Genomic DNA, 18,255 nt, shown 5'->3' with positions numbered 1-18,255 from the left:
AAAACAACTGCTAACAATAATTCTCCTTCTGTGGTTACAAGTGATGTGTACTGTCAGCTGTGAAGATTTGAATGACTTTGGTGGCAAAGCCACACCAACAACTTTTAAACAGATATTTTTCCAAGCAATTAGAAGAAAAAAAAAAAACAACAGGAAAACATGTAAGAGGTGTAACAGTAAAGCAGGATTTGTAAGTAATTAAATTCAGTTAGTTAAGAAAGTGTGTGGAAATGACTTCAAAAATAACATAATTGTATAGTGCACAGAAATCAGAATAAACTCCAGTTGGAGCTTTAAGAGGTTCCCTAGTAAAACCTCCTGCTCAAAGACCAGTTCATCATTCTTTCTTGTTGGAAGATAGGAGATAATAACATATGAAATAATGCACACAATTTACAGAGTTTAATGAGTTGGTACCTCTTCAGAATTATCCGCTTTCCTCTTTAACACCAGTGTTCCCCACACAGTCAATCTCTCTGCAACTTTCTCAGCTTCAGCAATAGTCAGAGACTTTAACAAAGTCAGTGATTCCTCTCCCTGGAGGGAGGGGGGTACAGGGAGGGAGAGAGGGAGAAAATAATCAAAATAGAAGATCATTTATTTATAGGAAAGCTATGAACCTCCTTACTTTGATTATTTTTCTGCTGACAAACTTCAAATTTCTTCAAAAAATACATTTACTTTAATGATTTCACCCTGAGTGGTTTCAATTAAAGTTTTAAGGCTTTCAGTAAAATGTATGTGCTTACTTGCTAAAGGCTCTAATAAGCAAATTAAAACACAGTTTTGTTCATTGGCAATTATGCAGTGTTTTTAAAATATGCTTTGATTATCAATAATACCATGACCTAATAAGACAGAACAAGTGGTAGCATGGAAAACTCTCTTTGCAAGGGAGTCAGATTGATTCCTTAATAAAAACAAAGTAAACCTTCTTATATCTCAGTCACAAAAGCAGATGATCACAGTGTATAAATGTATTCTCACCTACTAAATGCAGCAAGCAAAGTTAAAATTTTCAAGTCAGGGCATCTGAGTAATTTAAAGGTAACTTTTTTCTTCTCTCTTAGCAAAACCTTAACTTGAAATTTTTTGAGGCAAAAAGCCCTGCAGAAACTGTTTTGTTTGGACATAAATATTCAACACTGATTTACAGCACTTAGGCACCTACAACACTAGAGGGGCAGGTATGTACCAATGCAAGGGATCACGTTGCATCACAAGTCGCAGAAAAAAGAAAGAGATTTTGGTGATAAGTATGCCCCCAAATCAGCTCCAGCAAAGACATGTGAATATGTGTAGACTTAAATTCTATTCCTGTCTTCTACATATGGAGCATTATTTTTGTACCTTTTTGCAATGAAGGATGGCTCATGATGACACTGGTCACATCTTCAGTGTTAAGTACAAGCAGTTATGTGCACAATTAATAAAACTGTATTAAAATACCAGTATATAAACTGTATATAAGGTTTCAGCAAGCAGTGCAACTACTGCTGTTTTGAAAATAGGCAACAGTGTCTAAATACCCATATCAACTGCCATGAAGTATTTTAGTACCCTTTCTTTGTCAATGAGGTCTATCATCCTCAGTATGTAGACTTCCATGGTGGGTAACATATATGCTTCTACCATTTTCAAAGCATCCTCCAAAGAAGTAGGAGTATCTTGTTTAAGAATGTATTTCACTAGCCTCTGTGAGAAGAAAACAGATATGGAATTTAGTTTATTCATTTATCAGATAACAAGGGAAGCCATTTATAAACTTTATTTCTGCACTGTAATTGTACAGCTCGTACCAAGCAAGTTATCCATGAGTTTAGAAGCTCTATCTGTAGATAAAACTTCATTAAATGTAACTAGGAGAAAAATGGGCTTAGGGAAGAAACTATGTAGTTGATAGGGATGTACGAATAAAAAACAAAGTGCAAGTAAGTTATGAAATCTGAACAGGACAAAAAAAAAGGGGATAACAAATGGGAGCTGCATATTGCTATGCTCCTTTGCAAAATCTGGCTTTAATTGCATGTGTTTTTTTTTTTTAATTGGGTAAATTTAGGATTTTTTGTTTGTTTAACAGAACATAAGTGCTGATCATTTACCATTATCATCTGCTTGTCCTTTAAGAGATTAGTGTCTCTTATCCCATAGGCCCGCAAAAGCTTCTTCATTTCCATTAGTCGGTAACTTTCCTGCAATAACTTTACTCTGTAGACAAATTAGACTACTATTAATTTATTACATATGTATCTGCTGTACAGAGATGATCAAACCATATAGCTATAATAAAAAAAAAAATCAAGAATTCTAACCGAAAAGTAAACGTAAAACTGAGATATAGTCTGTAGGATGTTGTCTTACTTGACATGATTCATTTCCAAATGCTGTTTTACCAGCTGCTCTACTGCTCCACTCCATGGTACCACAGCACCATGCATTATCTGCAGAACTGCATCAAATTTCAGCTAGAAAAAGAACATGAAAAGCTTACTCATCAAAATAAGTTGCAAGATATTCTTTGAAGTATTGTTCACCTGTGATTCTTTAGGCTATCACTTTACTTCTTAGCCCAGCTTCCATTGTGCAACGGGCATTCATTATTGTAATGTATCAAACTAGACTAGAAAATGATTATCTGTGTTCTTAAATGTTCTTAAAATGATTATCTGAGTTCTGTGGTGTCATAAATCACTTCTGCTTTAGACATGCTAAAGTTGTTGAGTTCTCTACGTGATGATATCAAAATTACAATTAGATTCTCAAGCAAAGAATATCGGGATAAAAGGACATGATATTTTTTGTCTTACCACTTATATAAACATGTACTCATGCACTTATATAAAAATTAGGTGTTCCATTCTGAATTGATGTATTAGAGCTATTTTATTAAACATACTTACATCTGTATCGGAGATGCAACCAATGACAGCTATTGCCTTTGCCTCCCATGCAGTTTCAAATACAGAAGCAGACCGTGTACGGCAACGTTCTAGCAAGTCCTGCATATTTTGATAAAAATTAATAGGATATTTTAATGGAAAAGGTAGGAATAATACTTACAATACAATATTCTGTCGTTTGTAATATTTTAGAGTATGTTTTTGGATATTAAGAGACAGATTTTTCCCTCATATCTTTTTATTGTTGAAATAGTAATTTACAGTAAGTTTGACAGCAGTAAACAAACTAGAAAACTGATTCTAAAATTCATGTGTAAATAAAATGATTATCAGATTGGTTCACTGCTTATTCAAGTTTAAATAGGTTTATTCAAAATGAAGAAAATATGTACCTTTATATACTGTAAAAGAAGTTCATCCTTTTGGAGATTATGTTCACAGAGGTAAGGCTTTATAAACTTATCCAGAATAGATGGGACAAGCTCTGGTGCCAAAATTTTATCAAACATACGAAACACGATAGTAGTTGTGTTCTCCTGGGCAGCAAAGTAGAACAATGCAGTTTTAGAACATCACACATTTTAATCCATGATCCTTCACGTTTCAAGTGACTAATTCAACATCCAATGCCCACTGAAGGAAATTAAGGTGCTAGTTCACTTTCCTTTCCACTTTTCCTTTCCACCAGGTGAAAGGGAACACCCAGTGTCTCTCTTCTACAAAAATCACTGTTCAGCTGTACTTATAATTTCACTGTTGCTAATGCTTGGTCTGCAACTGAGCCTCCATTACCTGTATTATACTGCAAATCATGGGGTTTAAGTTGTGGTTTTTAATGGTAGGTATCTTGCCACATTATGTGTCTATACCCCTTGTTGAAACAAAAGTTTTTATTATAAATAAACAATGTATCAAATAGTCTCAGCAGCTTATGAAGACAAGTGCAACTAATCAGAATTACCTTTTCAAAATCACAGAGTGCCAGCCTGCAGTTGTATTTTCTGTAGAGGTCTATCAGTTCTTGTAAATCATTTACCAGTTTCTTCAACCTACGTACTTCTTCACAGTCACTGCATCTCTGAAACAGTATTTAGAAATGAAACACTAGAAGACTTGCTGCAATCTTTCTGATGCCTTGGAATCTTGGAGATTCTATGGATCTACATGCTGAACCTTCATACAGCATACAACAAAACAAATCAAGTACATGTTCATTTCCCTAGTTTCCATTATGCACTTCAAACTTGAGATTCACAAGATTAAGACAGCAGATCTAAGTACAGAATGTCAGTGTTAAAAATGCAAACCTGGTTAGCTTTAAGCATGATCTTTCTTCACTATCATAGCTCCACCATTACAGTTACTAGCATACCCAGGATATACAATATATTGAACTTCTATTTATGCAAATTCAGTATTTACAACCTTATATCTAGCTGATTTTTATTACTCATTTTCTCCATGCCAGAGCTTGGAGAAGAATATTTAATGAACTGCAATCTGTTTCCAAAAATTTTGACAGAAATGAGATATTTCTAATTGAAGTTCATAAGAAATATCTTTATTGAAATGTTTCATAGTACAGAAACTTGTATACTACAGAACACTCAAGATTATTATTTGTATTTAGACTATTAATTCATGTTGTCAAAGGGTATAAATGTTGCACCAACGTTTTTGTCTTTTTTTTCCTTATCCAGTCTTTAAACCCAACATAATTGAAATGAAGTTCCTTCCTTTCAGGGGAGTAATTCATTTCCCATCAAAAGCAGTAGTGATCTAATAACAGCTTGTTTCTACAGTAGCAAAGAGTATATGTTCTAAAGTCTGAGAATAGCAAATCTTTTCATTTCCTATGTTTCTTACCAAAGGAGTCCACTGGCCAAAACTTGTCAGATGCATTTCGTCTTGATTTTTACTTGTAAAAAAAATCTCTGCCATTTGCAGCCCATTCTCTGGCCAATTTGCCTGTCCAGAAGAAATTGATATCAGCAAACAGTGCTGTATGTATAGAAATACAAGACAAGCAAAATTTCTACACCATGATTTACCTTATCAGTTAATTCAAGGTTGCGAGCACCTTGTTCCAGCCATTTGGCTAATATTTTCTGCAATAGAAACAGGTATCAGGAGAGTTATGCTGCCTATCAAAGTGAAATTTGCTATTAGAAATTTGTTTAAAAGGAAATAATTTAAAATATAAGTTGTAGAGAAAGGAATTCATTTAAAAATAGAGTAGAAAAAGGTTCTGAAATTCAAAAAAGTAGGTCTGACTATAAAATTACCTTAGTTTCAGAAAGCTGTTTTATATTTACTGAATCAGTTTTACCTGTCCCTTTGGCACAACTCTTCTTAAGAAGGGAATCACAACACTTTTCAGCCACAAACATAGTTCCTTTAGAGGAACAGTGACATGGATGGCATTAAGCAAGCTCTCCAGCATTTTCTCATCAAAGGTATTTTCAAAATCTGCCTAAAATTTTAAAAGAGAACAATTATAAGTTTATGGAGTATATACTTATCAGATAATTTGTAATGTTACTTCACTAATAGGAAGAAGCAATAGAGTTCACAGACACAAAGAGAAAAATCTAGGAATTAAAAAATAAAATAGTAATAATAGTAATAATAAAAGCCCTGCTCACAAAAACAAGGCTACTGTTTAAAAGATGTAACTGAAGCAATTTCTTTTTTGCAAGTTATGGTGGGTGGACCACATCCCTTTACCTCTGGGATTGCTTTATAATTCTGTCTTAAGAAAACAACTGATCTAGAAATATTCATTCTTATATCAGAGATTCCAGTTTATTCTTAAATCAATAGGAAGTTCCACCCTTTAAGGAATGAGATGAAAATTGAAACGTTGTGACAATAGATGAGATTCTGCTTTTGCTTCTTTGAGGAGCTGTTTTGTACCAGTATTAGCCTGATTTTGTTAAGCCTGGGAAATTTAAGAGACTTAACATCCTCCATAAGTATAAAAGATATGTCTATGCTGTTTCACCTGATGCCTAAGCCAGAGGTACTGTGCACAAGATAAATTTCCTCCTTCTAGCTGAAAAAGGATATTCTTTAAAATGTCTTCATTGTTCAAGAATTCTGTCCAAGCAATACCACTAGAAACAAGAGAGGAGAAGAAACACTGTTATTACATCCAAACCCTGGAGGTGTTCAAAGCCAGTTTGGGGTCCTGGGCAACCTGACATAGTGAGTAGCAACTCTGTCCAGGCTGAGGGGATTGGAGTCAGATGAGACTTAAGGTTCCTTCCAACTCAAGCCATTCTATGTTTATTATGTGGCAATATAAAAAGAGGTGTAGAAGAGGATCTCAAACCTTTTCTAGCTTGTACTATATGCTGTAAGACATAATTGGAGCATTAGATTGTGTGTGCATATATAAAATCACACCTATCTACAGTCAAAAAATACAAAAAAAACCTATACAAGATATTATCTGTTGCACACAATATACATTTTCAGTATTTAGGTTGACTCGACCTTTCTGTGTTATCCTTTCTCTACAGTGAAAGACCAGAGGCCTAAATTTAAAATAAACCAAATTTAATTGGCAGATATTAAACCATTATAATTAAACTATCTTTAAATCTTAAGAAATAAACAAAAACAAACCTGAACTTCTCTAGTCCATAAGCTCCATAGAAAGTTGTAAGCCTTGCCTGAGCTCTCAATACCTGCTGAATGCAGACAAGGGATTTAAGGTCAAAATCTGGCTTACAAAACAACAGCACTACCTCTGTAACATACGTAAGTTTGTTTAATAAAGAATTACTCAGAAATTTAAATTCCAGGAGTAGTTTGCATTAATTCTCTTTGAAGGTGTATGAGTGCTGTGCAGTATAAAATAGGCCTATTTAAGAAGTAAAATAAATACTTGAAAGTATTTAAGAAAGATGTTTCTTTCCATTTCTATACCACTCAAAAATGAATCTTTTAATTCAAGACTGAAGGAATCACTTAACTCTGAAAATTGTCGATATCATGGTTCTAATTTAATATTATAAAATGTAATCACACTTCAAAACATTTAAACTTTTATTATATAAAACTGTATAAAACTGTACATCATAATTGTTTATCATATGATAGCATAAGGTCAAAAAGTTTGTCCTCACCTCAGTTAGAGATACTAGAGCCCCATCAGATGGTGAAACAATGGTTCTATCATCTTTCTTTAAGATCTGGAACAAACACATGAAATAGTTTGGCTGACAACTCTGATGCAAAACATGCCACAAGTGGTTGAGCTTAATGAAGGCGCTAGCATAAACTGGAGTCTATTCTACAGTTTTAGTCTTGGATTGGATTTTTACAGGTACATGAGAGCAGACATGTATCTCTCTGATTCTGTTTGACAAAGCAATAAAAACTAAAATAATGAAAACAAAACAGTGACATACTTTTGGATTTTAATCCAGAAATCAGTATGTAAAAGGAACTTACAAAAGGCTACTCAAAACTAAGACCCCTGTCCCTGGTCTAAAAATAAAACAAACTCCTTTTTAGCCCTTAAGCAATAGCAAGAACAAAGTTGCAACAAGTCTTGATTTCTGATCATTTTCCATAATGCAACTTTTTGAATGACTGTAACTGGTTTGAAGGTGTACTCTCTCTCAAGTTGTACAGAACCATGTAATATGAATGGATAACCTTACCCTGACTTTAGCATAGTTTAACATTTCTTGAGCAGTTTCATATAGTGGCCATGGAGCATTTATGCAGTAATCCACAACAAACTGGCTATCCTGTTTAAGAAAGGAAACAATTGGAATTAATTCCAAGCTCCTTTATAGTTTGATTTAATCTATTAGAGAAAGAGGGCAGGAAAGAAAGAAGACCTGAATTTTAAGCAGATTTTCTTTGGCTTCATTCACATAATCCAGTAGAACTTCTTGACCATAGCTTCCAATGGAGGCTGAAGCTAGCTTCTCTAAAATCATGTTTGCTTTTACTTTGTATACAAGCTGTTTAAAAAATAAAAAAAACTTCAGTTTTAAATTTGAAGTATTTGAAGTACTTCAGCTTTAAGCATACTTAGTTGTGCTAATTAATTTTCAAATGTCTTTATTAAGAAGAGTCAACTTACCTCAACATCGAGTCCAAATTGTATAGCAAAACTCTCTGCCTCAGTGAATTTGTGTTTGTGAAGTAAGCGACTCAGTCTAGGAGTGAGATAAAGTAAAGTTACACTTCTGTAACATAAAAACTCAAACCACAGATGACAGTAATCAAGCTTCAAGGGAAAGAGTACCTATTTTCTGGCAAGGCTTCAGTTAAACTTCTCATCACAACAACAGAAACTGGGCCTTCAGTGGACCTGAATGTGAAAGGAAACTACATGACTTTATCAATTCCAAAATAACTGTATGTTGAAGTAATCTGCATTTTAAGGTAACAGTGATCAAGTAACATGCAAAACATTATCTTACATCTGATGATTTTCACGAATTCCTTCCAAGAAGTATATTGTATCCTGCAGCATATAATAACAGAAATCATTAGGTGGTGGAGTAAATCAGCCATAAGAAAACAAAACTGTAATGTATTAGGTGTTTCTTAATATGGAAACAAACTCTTGTTTTTCTCTCAGACAAGAACTTTTTCTTTATTCTTATAGTGTAAATCCTTGGGTGGCTTCCACCATCTAAAATTCCTGAGGCTGTTAAGAGGACGCTTCATGCTGAAACCACTCTGCTGTCCTGTTACCATCCATACACCCTCCACACAAGTGAATCATCCTAAAATTACTCTTCACTCTTTAATTTTGTTTAAGCCATAGGCATGTCAGACTGTAACCACATTACAAACTATGTGAAGAAGGCATCTATGCTATGTTCCGTAAATGTCAAGGTATATATTACATTTCTGACCTTGACTGTTCCATATTTTCTGTTGCACTTTTCTGCCATGTGCTTCATACAAGACAAGCAATTTCATCAGCTTTTATTTTTATTGCACATTGTTATCCTCCCACATATGCACTCCATCAGTCTTTCTAATACTTCTAATTCATAAAAATTCATAAAATTCTTACTGTCTTATTTTGGACATTTTTTGTTAAAATCCTTACGTGGAAGCTGTTTAAACAGAAACAAATTAGTTCTCTAAGTTTAAGTAAATCCCAAATAAACTCAGTGTGTTTTTCTTTGCTGAGAGAATAGACTTCATACAGCATTTAGCTGTGTAACAGCAGCAAGAAAATTTGGCGCTAGTATTAAAAATTGTAATACACTGAGACATAGCATGCTGAACAGTTTAGCTCTGTTATCTTTTTCTCACCCTTTAGGGACATCATTTAATTTTTCTTTGTATGGTTTCTCAAAAATTGGTTCTAATCTATAAGAATAGCACCTCTTTAACAATTAAATCCATTAAAACAACTATATTTCTTTGAACAACAACAAATCTAAACGTACTGTGCCAATCCCACTTAGGACGAGTGAAGAAACAACAGATACTTCCAAAGAATAGAGCTGTTGCATAGTAGGTAGTGCAAAAACCATTAAACTTCTCATCTATTAAAAAAAAAAAAGAGAGAGAGAGAGAAACAAATCAGATATAAGTGATTTAGATATGCTGGTGAGATTGATGTTTGCAGAATCATTTCTGGATTCTTATAGAGTTAAAACTCTGAATAAACTGCTGAAATGGAAAAATCAAACAGCAGGTCAACATAGTAAGACACCAATGCACATTTCTGTTCAACAACTAAAGAACAGAATACAGATAAGGAAACAGACCTGTTTATTAGTGGGTGTTGTCATGGCTATCAGTTTAACATCTGCAAGCCCTTGCCTGTAGAACAGAAGAAAGAGGGGAAAAAAGAATACTGTATCAGTCTTTTGCCTTCTCTATCTTACCGTTTATCTGTTCCAAATACAGATTAAGTTCAAACTACAATTCAGACTTGTAAGCAACACTATACAGCTTATCTCACCTTATTCTAGATGAGCACTTCTAAAATGATATATGTTACATGCAAGCTCACTTAGCAGTAAAAATAGATAAGCAATGAAAAAAAGCAGTAAGTGCCAAGGTTTTCTTGTATCCAGCATAGAGCTAACAATGCTTAGAAGTCCAATCTTTTGCCCTGATGTCTAGGAAGGTTTCTACAAAGATTTCTAAAAATTAATACTATAGAAAATCAAGTATTTGTAGCACATTAGACAATAGACAACTTTTCAGAACTGATGCTATAGTATTTTTACTTACTGCATGATTGAAGAAGAATCAGACTCTGTGGTTAGAAGAAATTCTTCAATATGTATTAAAGGCCAATCCCAAATTAAAGTAAGAGAATAAACATCCCATATGCTTAAGATATTCTAGAAAAAAAAAAAAATCAGATATGGGTTTCCTCTTTTATTTTCCATTGAGAATATTTTTGGTCTTTATTGAGCAGAATATTAAAGCTTAAGTAATGACCAAAAAAACCTCAAACAGTAAGATCAAGATCCTCAAAATAAGCATCTTTATTTAATAGAAACGTATTCTAAAAGTTATTTTAAGAAAGAGGCTCTTTCAAGATCACTGTAAAATGAAGACTAAACCAAACTGTTGCACCTACCTCTGTATCTAAAACAAACAGCAGATTGTCAAGAACTTGAAGTTTCACTGCATCTAAAAGAAATAATACATAATCATAACAATTTATTATTTTTCTTGAAGTGTATTTGAAACAAAGACAATTTCCATGTACCACCAAGCATTGGAAGCAGATATTTATCTTCACAGACCTGAGAAGTTCCATTAGCATTTTTACTAAAACCAGCATGATACCTGAAAACATCTTATTTTCTGCAGCTACATACAAATTCCACACTTGACTGTAAAAACAACAAAAAGAATGTCTTTACCTTTGATCAGACTTGAATCAGCAAAGCTTCGAACAGATACCAGGTTGTTGGTAGGGTCTACCTCCCATTTGGAGAGTACATAACCTCCTTTACCCTATTAGTAAAAGCAAAGTGATGTAGAATTTATGGGGTTACATATTATACATCTGACAGATTTACCTCTCCAATTGACTTTTAACTTATAAAACGCTTGAAAAATTGCAAGACTAACTTAAACTTCATTTTCAGTTGATATTGATGTTCAGAAAAATGCTTTTTAATTTAGCCTCTTTTCAAGAATGTTCTTTATTATAGTAATCATCTCAGTCCGCATTTCAAAACCTCCATTTTTCATTCCTTCAGAACATAAAACTTGTATTAAATGACCTCTGAGCACACTGAGGAGTGTTGCATTGAAGTCATCAGGCGTCGGACAAAGTTAATGAACTCTAGAAACTTATTTCTAGTCCAAAATAATATTTCAAGATTGCCCATTTATAAAATTTTTGATTAATTTCTATTCTTAGTGCTAAAGTGTTTTGTGCAACTATATATTGCTATTTTGCAGCCTTTGTTGGGTGTTGGAAGATTCTTCCTAGCTTTCCAAGCCCTAAAGCACAACTACAAATAGTCTAACCCTGTACAAGTTAGGAACCACAGTGATTTACTAAGGTCATACAGCCAGGGTGAAAATATTTTCCCTCATACCAGAGAGTTCTGAAATAACAGTAGTTTCCTTACTAAAAAAGACTGCAAAATTGATAACTTTTAAATTGCCAATGAAGGAAATTAAAGATAGTGAAAAAAAATTTGTTCTTTTTAAATCAGCTAGACATAAATTTTGTTGTAGATCAACAAATGGTACCATTGATTCATGATCATTTATAACAATTCTTACAAACGTACTATTACTACTTACCCCAATTATCACGTGGATTTTATTTGCCAAATTACTTATCACAGAATTCTGACAGCCAAGGCTGTGATATTCCTCCGTGGAAATGAAAGCTGTCTTTATCTGACCTTGTAACTATTGGGGCAGAGGATGGAGGGAAAGCAAGCAACAGAGAAGAAAAAGTTACGTATAAAAACAGCAGATACATTCTGAACTTCTCACTTCTCTGTGAACATGAATTACTTTTTCTTTTTTATGAATTGTAATAATAAACTGGTAATGGAACACAAAATAAAGTCTTGTTGCAAACTTTGCACTTTAACACAGATGTTAGAAGTCATGTTTCTTACCTTCGTTGCTGCAGTTATATCCATCTTGTCAATTGCTATGTTAAAATAATATAAAAAATACATCAATGTTAAATAAGCTTCTTAAAAATAAAATTTGAAAAAGCCACTGAGCATCATATAGGATAGTATAATCCTAGCCTGACTATTCTGAAAGAAAGATGAGCCACTATCCTTGACAAGATCTATTTCTTCTGATCACAATATGTAGTTTCAGAAAATTGTAACTGTGCTTACACAGCTTTAAAAATTAAACTGTCAGTATTCCTCAGTGCAGTTCAAACTGATATTATGATATGAAATTCTGCTTCCATAATGTTCATCGCTTTTCTCTAAAGCAGTAAATAATGAGAACACAAGCTGAAGAAATTATTGATGAATTTAAAAATACTTTTTTATAAACTTAGCTATCCACCAGTTTCTCTTTAAAACCAAACTAAGGCTGCAGAAGCAATTCCAAATCAACATCTTAACCCCAATAGAAAGGTGCATGTAAAAGATCTTCAATACTGCTCTACCTGCTCAAACTGAAATCCCAGTTGGTTTGTAGATTATCTTACCTTCTTGTGTTTTAGCAAGTGGGAGATGCATAATGCAAAAGAAACCCTTGCTCGTGAGAATGAACATATGATAAACACCTAAAAAAGCAACAAAGAAAACAACAAACCATCAACAAATATTTTGAACTGAAGTATTCACTAACTGTAAAGGGACTGCTAGCTTAAAAACAGGAAATCGAAATAATTGATGAGAATTCTGACCAACTAACTGGATTATTTTGAAAAAAAAATTCGGTCACTTTCACCAAAGAGAGAGGGTATGAGTTTTTAGGGTTCTGTTTAGAAGTATGGTTTTTGTACGTACCTATCACACTGCAAATTCTGTTTTTGTGACAAAACTACATTGACACATGTCATATTATGAAAGGCAGGACTGGATTAGAAGAACAGAACTACTAAAATCTGAATTCTGATAGAAGTGTGAGGCAGAGTAATGCCTTCCTGAGTATTTTCATAGGTTTAACACAATCGCAAAAGAAAGATTCAATCTTTCTTTTACTTTTTACTCAACCTTAAGAGAAGGAGGTGTTGACTTTTGACTGCCTGTTGTTTTTTATGCTAGTCTAAAATAGTGAGAGCTAAATATCATAGAAAAGTAACTCCCTCATATCAATAAAACATTGTTATTTCAATAGTTTGGATTTCATGATAAGTTAAGAAACAACTAACTAGACAAAAAACCCACATTGTTGTGAAAAAGCAATATGATTTTACATCTTTCTGAAAGTGACTGTCTTTCCAAAATATTCAAAGATCTTCAGGTAAGGTCCACTGATCAAAAAGTACATCTAACATTTGCAATGCAGAGTAAACCTGCATCTGCTTATCTTTTTTGTAGCCTCCTCTTTAGAGATGTTAAAAAGGGAACAAGATCGCAAATAATGAGGCAAGAAAAGTTATCCAAATACTTACCTGCAACTGCTGAATCTTTTTCGATAAAGAGATTTAAGTAGGTCTTTTCACTTGAAGATGTTTCAGCCAAAATCTAAGATGGAATCAATGAATCAATATTTGTGTGTTTCACTTGAAAAAAATATCTTCATTTGAAATACTGTTCACCAGTTTAAATTTTAATCTTCTTTCTTTCAAGAACTCATGGTTTATATGTAACATTCATTATTGTATACCTGCACACAACATACTATAAATAACATATATACAATTTTTCTTGCGCATAACTTGTTATTTATAGCAAAAAAAAAAAAGTCCCTTTAATCTGGTTGTTTGTCCAAACTAAAAGACTTATTCAAAACACAAGAATATTTCTATATAGGTATATGGGAGAAAGAAAGAAAAACAAAAACAACAATAACAAAACAAACAAACAAAAACAAAACAAGAAGAAACCCTGAGAACAAAAGATTTGGAATAAAGTCAGAATAGAAGAGTTACTGTACCTTAGTCAGCAAGGTTTTTTTTGATGGAATATGAATAAGATGGATATTACCACTTCTCTCACCAACCACAAGGAACTGTTTTTCTTGACACATACCAACCACATCCACGTTAGTATCTGAAAAGTTCCATGTCGTGATGTCAGCTATTAAGATTTTTTTATTAGCAGACATGCATATTTGAAACACAGAATGTGGGCAATACAGCATTCCAGATTTCTACAAAAGTATTTACTTTGATAAAACTAAGTACAAGGGCACAGAATGAGTGGCTTTGCTCTCCACAATTCCCACTGCAGTGAAAAGTTAACAAGCATTCTAATTAAGTTGTACAGGGATACTTGGTTAATGAGATACAGAATCTCATTTTATTATTTAGTTATTTGTTGTAACAATTTACCTTACAAGGCAGATAAATATTCAAGATAACTGATATGCTCTCAAGAAGAGCACTTTTTTTTTTTAATTTAGTTTTGAGTTCGAGCTGAATTCTAAAGTAGTGAACTTACCAAACTGAATGTGCAGCTGCAGAGCCTGTCCTGTGCTGTCAAGAAGTACCACTGATCTGTCAACAACAATAATGCTGCCATCCCTTGAGCTGCATGCGTACAAATGAGGATTAACTGAGACCTAAGAATAAAAGATTGTTACACATAATAACTGAAACACTTCAGATATATGACAATGTTCTTCACATATATAAGGAAACATGACACAGCTCTGAGCAATTCTACCTTTTCTGAAGATGTTATTTGAAGCAGTGAGTCCACTTGGTATAAGGCACTGCCACATTCCTGGCCTAAGCACACAGAGAGCTGCTCACTTCTTGTGTCATCGTTCACCAGAATTTCGATATCATTCCACATTCTCACCTACGATAATCACATAAGCAAGAGAGCTTTAAGAAAATTAGATGACTGCCTATAAATCATTGGCTCTGTTGTGGTTCTGCCTCTAGGAGGAAATACGCTTTTTAAAGGCACGTTGAAAAAAGACAAAATTTATGTCTCAAGAGTAATGGAAAGGGTGCCCAGCTGATCGCTCGGGCAGGCCCAGCTGAATACAGCTAAGGAAGGAGAGGTTTTGTGCCGTACGCTGGGTACAGATCAGCGACAGAGAGCCCTCCTCGCCCCACAGACACCCCCTGGACCGCAATCTACCCCCCTTCCCCTCACTACAGCGCAGAAGCTGCTAACATACCAGCACGCTCAGCCGCCTTAGACTTTCAAATTGGCGGGAGCGCAGCAGCCACTACAGGTCGCGGCTTGGGCCAAAATTCCTCCAAACGCGCGAGCGAACACGCGTTGCTAAGATACTGCCTGGTTCTTCTTCCCTCCCAGCATGCCTTGCGGCCCTTCGCTCCTCCGCCTGCCCCCTCCCGCTGTTACATCCGGGCACCTGACGGGTAGAGGGAGGGTGGGGCGCGTTGCTTCGGTTCGTGCGCGGCGCTGTTGAGGTGACTGCGTCGCTGTGAGGGGGCTGGTGAGGACAGCGGCAGCCCGGGTGTTCGGTCATGGCGGTAAGCGGTGATTTTTGGAGGGAGCTGAAGCGTGGAGTGCGGCACGCAGGGAGGGAGGAGTGCGGCGGGGAAGGAGTGGGTCTGGAGCTCTGTGCGCGGAGAGACAAAATGGCGCCCGCCGCTCCTTCGCTCGCCGCCGCCATGATGGGCCTCGGGGAGGGGGTGGCCGCGCTTCGTCCAGTACTTCTCTTCCCGCTTCCAGAAGTTTCTGCGTCGTCTTTACGAGCGTGGGGAGAGCTGTGGAGGCCTTGTGGCTTCGGGTTTATCGTTTCTTGGTCTGGGAGAGGAGTGCTGCGGCTGTGGCAGAGGGCTTTGCTCCAGAGAATCGTGGGGCTCAGGCTCTGGGGGCGGGGGGTGGGAGAGCGGTCGGGCCCTCCTCGCTTCTGGGTCTGCAACTTTCCTTATTATATTGCTTCACATCTCGTGTTTTACCATGTTCTTGCGTTTATTATCGTCTCCTTGCCCCCTTTTTATGGTTAACTTTTTTTGTGAAACTTCTCTGCTGTAGTTGTCTGCTTAGAATCTGCAAGTGAGGCAGTGTGGCTTTGCTCCCATTTCACGTTTTTGTGGCCTGGTGTAAAGGTGTTTGCCTCATCGCTGGGTTGAATCAGTGAGATCAGTTCAAAAACGAACACGATTTCTTTTTTTCTGAAGCTATTTATTTGTCTTAGAAGGGCAAGGAAACGTAGGTGCTAGCATGATAAAGCTCTTTCTAGTTAACTTTTATTTAGTTTTCTTTTGCATCAAATCTGGAATTTTTTGTTCTTATCCTGAAAATCTGACCAATAGTGAAACAGAACAACCGAAAAAAAACTTCTGGAGAAAGCTCACCCTTTTCTGTTTACATAATCACCTAACGTGGCTTTTCTTTCCCCTGTAAAAAGTCTTGAAGAATAACTATGGGCTTCTTGCTTTACACCTAAATTACTACTGCCTTTATGTTTGTTCAAAGTACTGGGTGAGGTGCTGATGCACTGAAGTACTGTGGCTGTTCTTCCAGTTCTTGAGGGACTGAGAATAGTTTCATTGAAGTCTGTCAGCTTGTTGTTGTTGTTATATTTTTCTAGAGCTGAAAGAGCACAAGAGCATTAATGAGGAACAGTGTGTACAGAAAGCAAGAGCAGTAATCTACGGCAATGTGGCAGCTGGAGAGTACTTTTAAAAACTCAATTAAGATAGACTGTTAGCTGTTTTTTTCCTTATCCTTCTCAAGTAACATCAAATGTCATTTCATGGAAATCTCAAAATTTAAAACTTAAACTAGCAGAGTTTTTTGAAAACCTTAGATGAAAAAGGGAAGGGATTGAGTAGGAAGGGAAGAAGAGAGCCTGGAGGATAACTGACCTATAAACAGCGTTGTTTAGAATTGAAGAAAAAAAAAAAAAGTAGTGATCAGTGTTCAATTCTATTGTAAGCCCTAAAAATCTCGTGGAAAAAAAAGTAAGGTGCAGTTTAATGGAGTGGGAGAGCAAAATGTTTGCTGTATATTAGTTCTTAATGAAGTTTTCAAAAAATAATCTGTATGTAGTTATCTAGTTCAATGCCAATCTGTCCAACTATTGCCTAACTGATAATGAGATAATTTCATGAGTTGCTAACTCCATAGGGGAAAAAAAAAGACATCAGAGGAAGTACTAAATAAATAATTTTCTTGTTTTTAAATCCTAAAGTTTGATTCTTAAACATTCTGTCCTTGTGTGTAGGGTAGTGATACCGAACGAGATGGAGTCCCAGAAAAGTCCTCTCCAGAAGGGGAGAAGAAAAAGGAACAATCAGATGCTTCCAGTTCTCCGAGAACATCGAAGCATCACTATTCAAGATCGCGTTCACGGTCAAGGGAAAGAAGGCGGAAGTCAGGTATGGTCTTCAAATAAGCAAAGCTGCTTAGTACTGTTCTGGTGGTTTGTTTTCTGTTTATTTTTGTTTTTTGCTTTCGCACAATTAATTACTGTATGATTATGGAATTCAAAATCTCTTTAAGTACGTTTTGAAAAACAAAACATTAACTGCTCTATTAACTTTATGAAATTGAAAGAAAAAGCTGTTAATTTTGATTTTGCATCTTAGCTGCATTATGTTGAAAGTTTAAATAATGAAGTCTTGAGGAAGAAGGTTTTATTAGTATTGAGAAGATATGGTGAGGTGGCTAATAATAAAGTGGTTCCAGGAAACAAAACAAACCCAGAAAACCATTCTATTCTGTCTTTGTTTTAATTATGTTTGGTTAGACAAAAATGAGATTAACTAGCCAAAAAAGTAGAATGTTACTGAAGTATAACATGGATTTATTTATTATTGTTGGAGCTTAAATGCGAAGAAAGAACTATAATGATTAGAATTGAATTTCTGCAGTAGATGTTCAAATAGTACTGTTGGTGTTGTAAGTCTGTCCTTTTGGCTTAGTGTGGTGGAATATCTGAAAGGAGCTTGAGAGATTGTAGTCAGTTGATCCTTTCTTTAACTTTGTAAATGACAAAAAATATCTTCTTCTCCAGATGCTGAAGGAAGAAAACACAGAAGCCGGAGCAGAAGCAAAGAGGTAATTAACACTTTGTAGTGATTAGGTAAATGTACAGTACATGTATGAAGTATCTTGTAGTAATGCACATATGTAAACCTATATAAGTGACTTTTATGGTAAGTACAATGTATTGGAAACTTTAAGTTTAAAATGAATATGGAGATCCTTTCATAGTGAAGCATGATTGCAGCCATCATGTTGACAAGGTAATAGTTTTATAGCAAATCGCTTTCAGAAACTAGTAACTTAAAATTTTTTTTTTTTTT

The 18,255-nt window shown here is 35.1% G+C and overlaps 2 protein-coding genes across 9 annotated transcripts in view; one reads left to right on the top strand and one right to left on the bottom strand.

Annotated features, from left to right (window-relative positions):
- Positions 1–15,235, bottom strand: part of KNTC1 (kinetochore associated 1) — a 33,677-nt gene extending 18,442 nt beyond the window's left edge. Inside the window, exons 1-31 of the mRNA XM_019620916.2 lie at positions 15,150–15,235; positions 14,684–14,821; positions 14,459–14,579; positions 13,953–14,068; positions 13,468–13,540; positions 12,556–12,633; positions 11,999–12,033; positions 11,673–11,783; positions 10,775–10,868; positions 10,486–10,538; positions 10,131–10,243; positions 9,659–9,713; positions 9,335–9,433; positions 8,348–8,391; positions 8,170–8,235; positions 8,005–8,080; positions 7,757–7,882; positions 7,574–7,663; positions 7,034–7,099; positions 6,531–6,592; positions 5,905–6,016; positions 5,230–5,373; positions 4,952–5,008; positions 4,767–4,868; positions 3,862–3,978; positions 3,293–3,436; positions 2,901–2,999; positions 2,362–2,465; positions 2,103–2,208; positions 1,561–1,695; positions 406–537 (exon numbers count right to left, since the gene is read on the bottom strand). Coding sequence (XP_019476461.1) covers positions 406–537; positions 1,561–1,695; positions 2,103–2,208; positions 2,362–2,465; positions 2,901–2,999; positions 3,293–3,436; positions 3,862–3,978; positions 4,767–4,868; positions 4,952–5,008; positions 5,230–5,373; positions 5,905–6,016; positions 6,531–6,592; positions 7,034–7,099; positions 7,574–7,663; positions 7,757–7,882; positions 8,005–8,080; positions 8,170–8,235; positions 8,348–8,391; positions 9,335–9,433; positions 9,659–9,713; positions 10,131–10,243; positions 10,486–10,538; positions 10,775–10,868; positions 11,673–11,783; positions 11,999–12,033; positions 12,556–12,633; positions 13,468–13,540; positions 13,953–14,068; positions 14,459–14,579; positions 14,684–14,815 — 2,862 coding nt within the window. The 5' untranslated portion in view covers positions 14,816–14,821; positions 15,150–15,235. The remainder of the gene's footprint in view (positions 1–405; positions 538–1,560; positions 1,696–2,102; positions 2,209–2,361; positions 2,466–2,900; positions 3,000–3,292; positions 3,437–3,861; positions 3,979–4,766; positions 4,869–4,951; positions 5,009–5,229; positions 5,374–5,904; positions 6,017–6,530; positions 6,593–7,033; positions 7,100–7,573; positions 7,664–7,756; positions 7,883–8,004; positions 8,081–8,169; positions 8,236–8,347; positions 8,392–9,334; positions 9,434–9,658; positions 9,714–10,130; positions 10,244–10,485; positions 10,539–10,774; positions 10,869–11,672; positions 11,784–11,998; positions 12,034–12,555; positions 12,634–13,467; positions 13,541–13,952; positions 14,069–14,458; positions 14,580–14,683; positions 14,822–15,149) is intronic.
- Positions 15,236–15,351: 116 nt separating this feature from the next.
- The window catches only part of RSRC2 (arginine and serine rich coiled-coil 2), a 13,059-nt gene continuing 10,155 nt past the window's right edge, over positions 15,352–18,255 (top strand). For 7 of the 8 annotated variants that reach the window (XM_010720157.3, XM_003210921.4, XM_010720155.3 and 4 more), the window contains exons 1-3: positions 15,352–15,468; positions 17,172–17,325; positions 17,964–18,007. In XM_010720157.3, the coding sequence (XP_010718459.1) occupies positions 15,463–15,468; positions 17,172–17,325; positions 17,964–18,007 (204 nt within the window). In that variant the 5' untranslated portion in view covers positions 15,352–15,462. Of the gene's footprint in view, positions 15,469–17,171; positions 17,326–17,963; positions 18,008–18,255 lie in introns of those variants that run through there. The other variant, XM_010720160.3, reaches the window with a different exon arrangement.

The sequence above is a fragment of the Meleagris gallopavo genome, chromosome 17, assembly GCF_000146605.3.
Source record: "Meleagris gallopavo isolate NT-WF06-2002-E0010 breed Aviagen turkey brand Nicholas breeding stock chromosome 17, Turkey_5.1, whole genome shotgun sequence".
NCBI classification, from domain to species: domain Eukaryota; kingdom Metazoa; phylum Chordata; class Aves; order Galliformes; family Phasianidae; genus Meleagris; species Meleagris gallopavo.
Note: the sequence above shows the minus strand (reverse complement) of the source record. Positions and strands in the feature narration are given on the sequence as shown.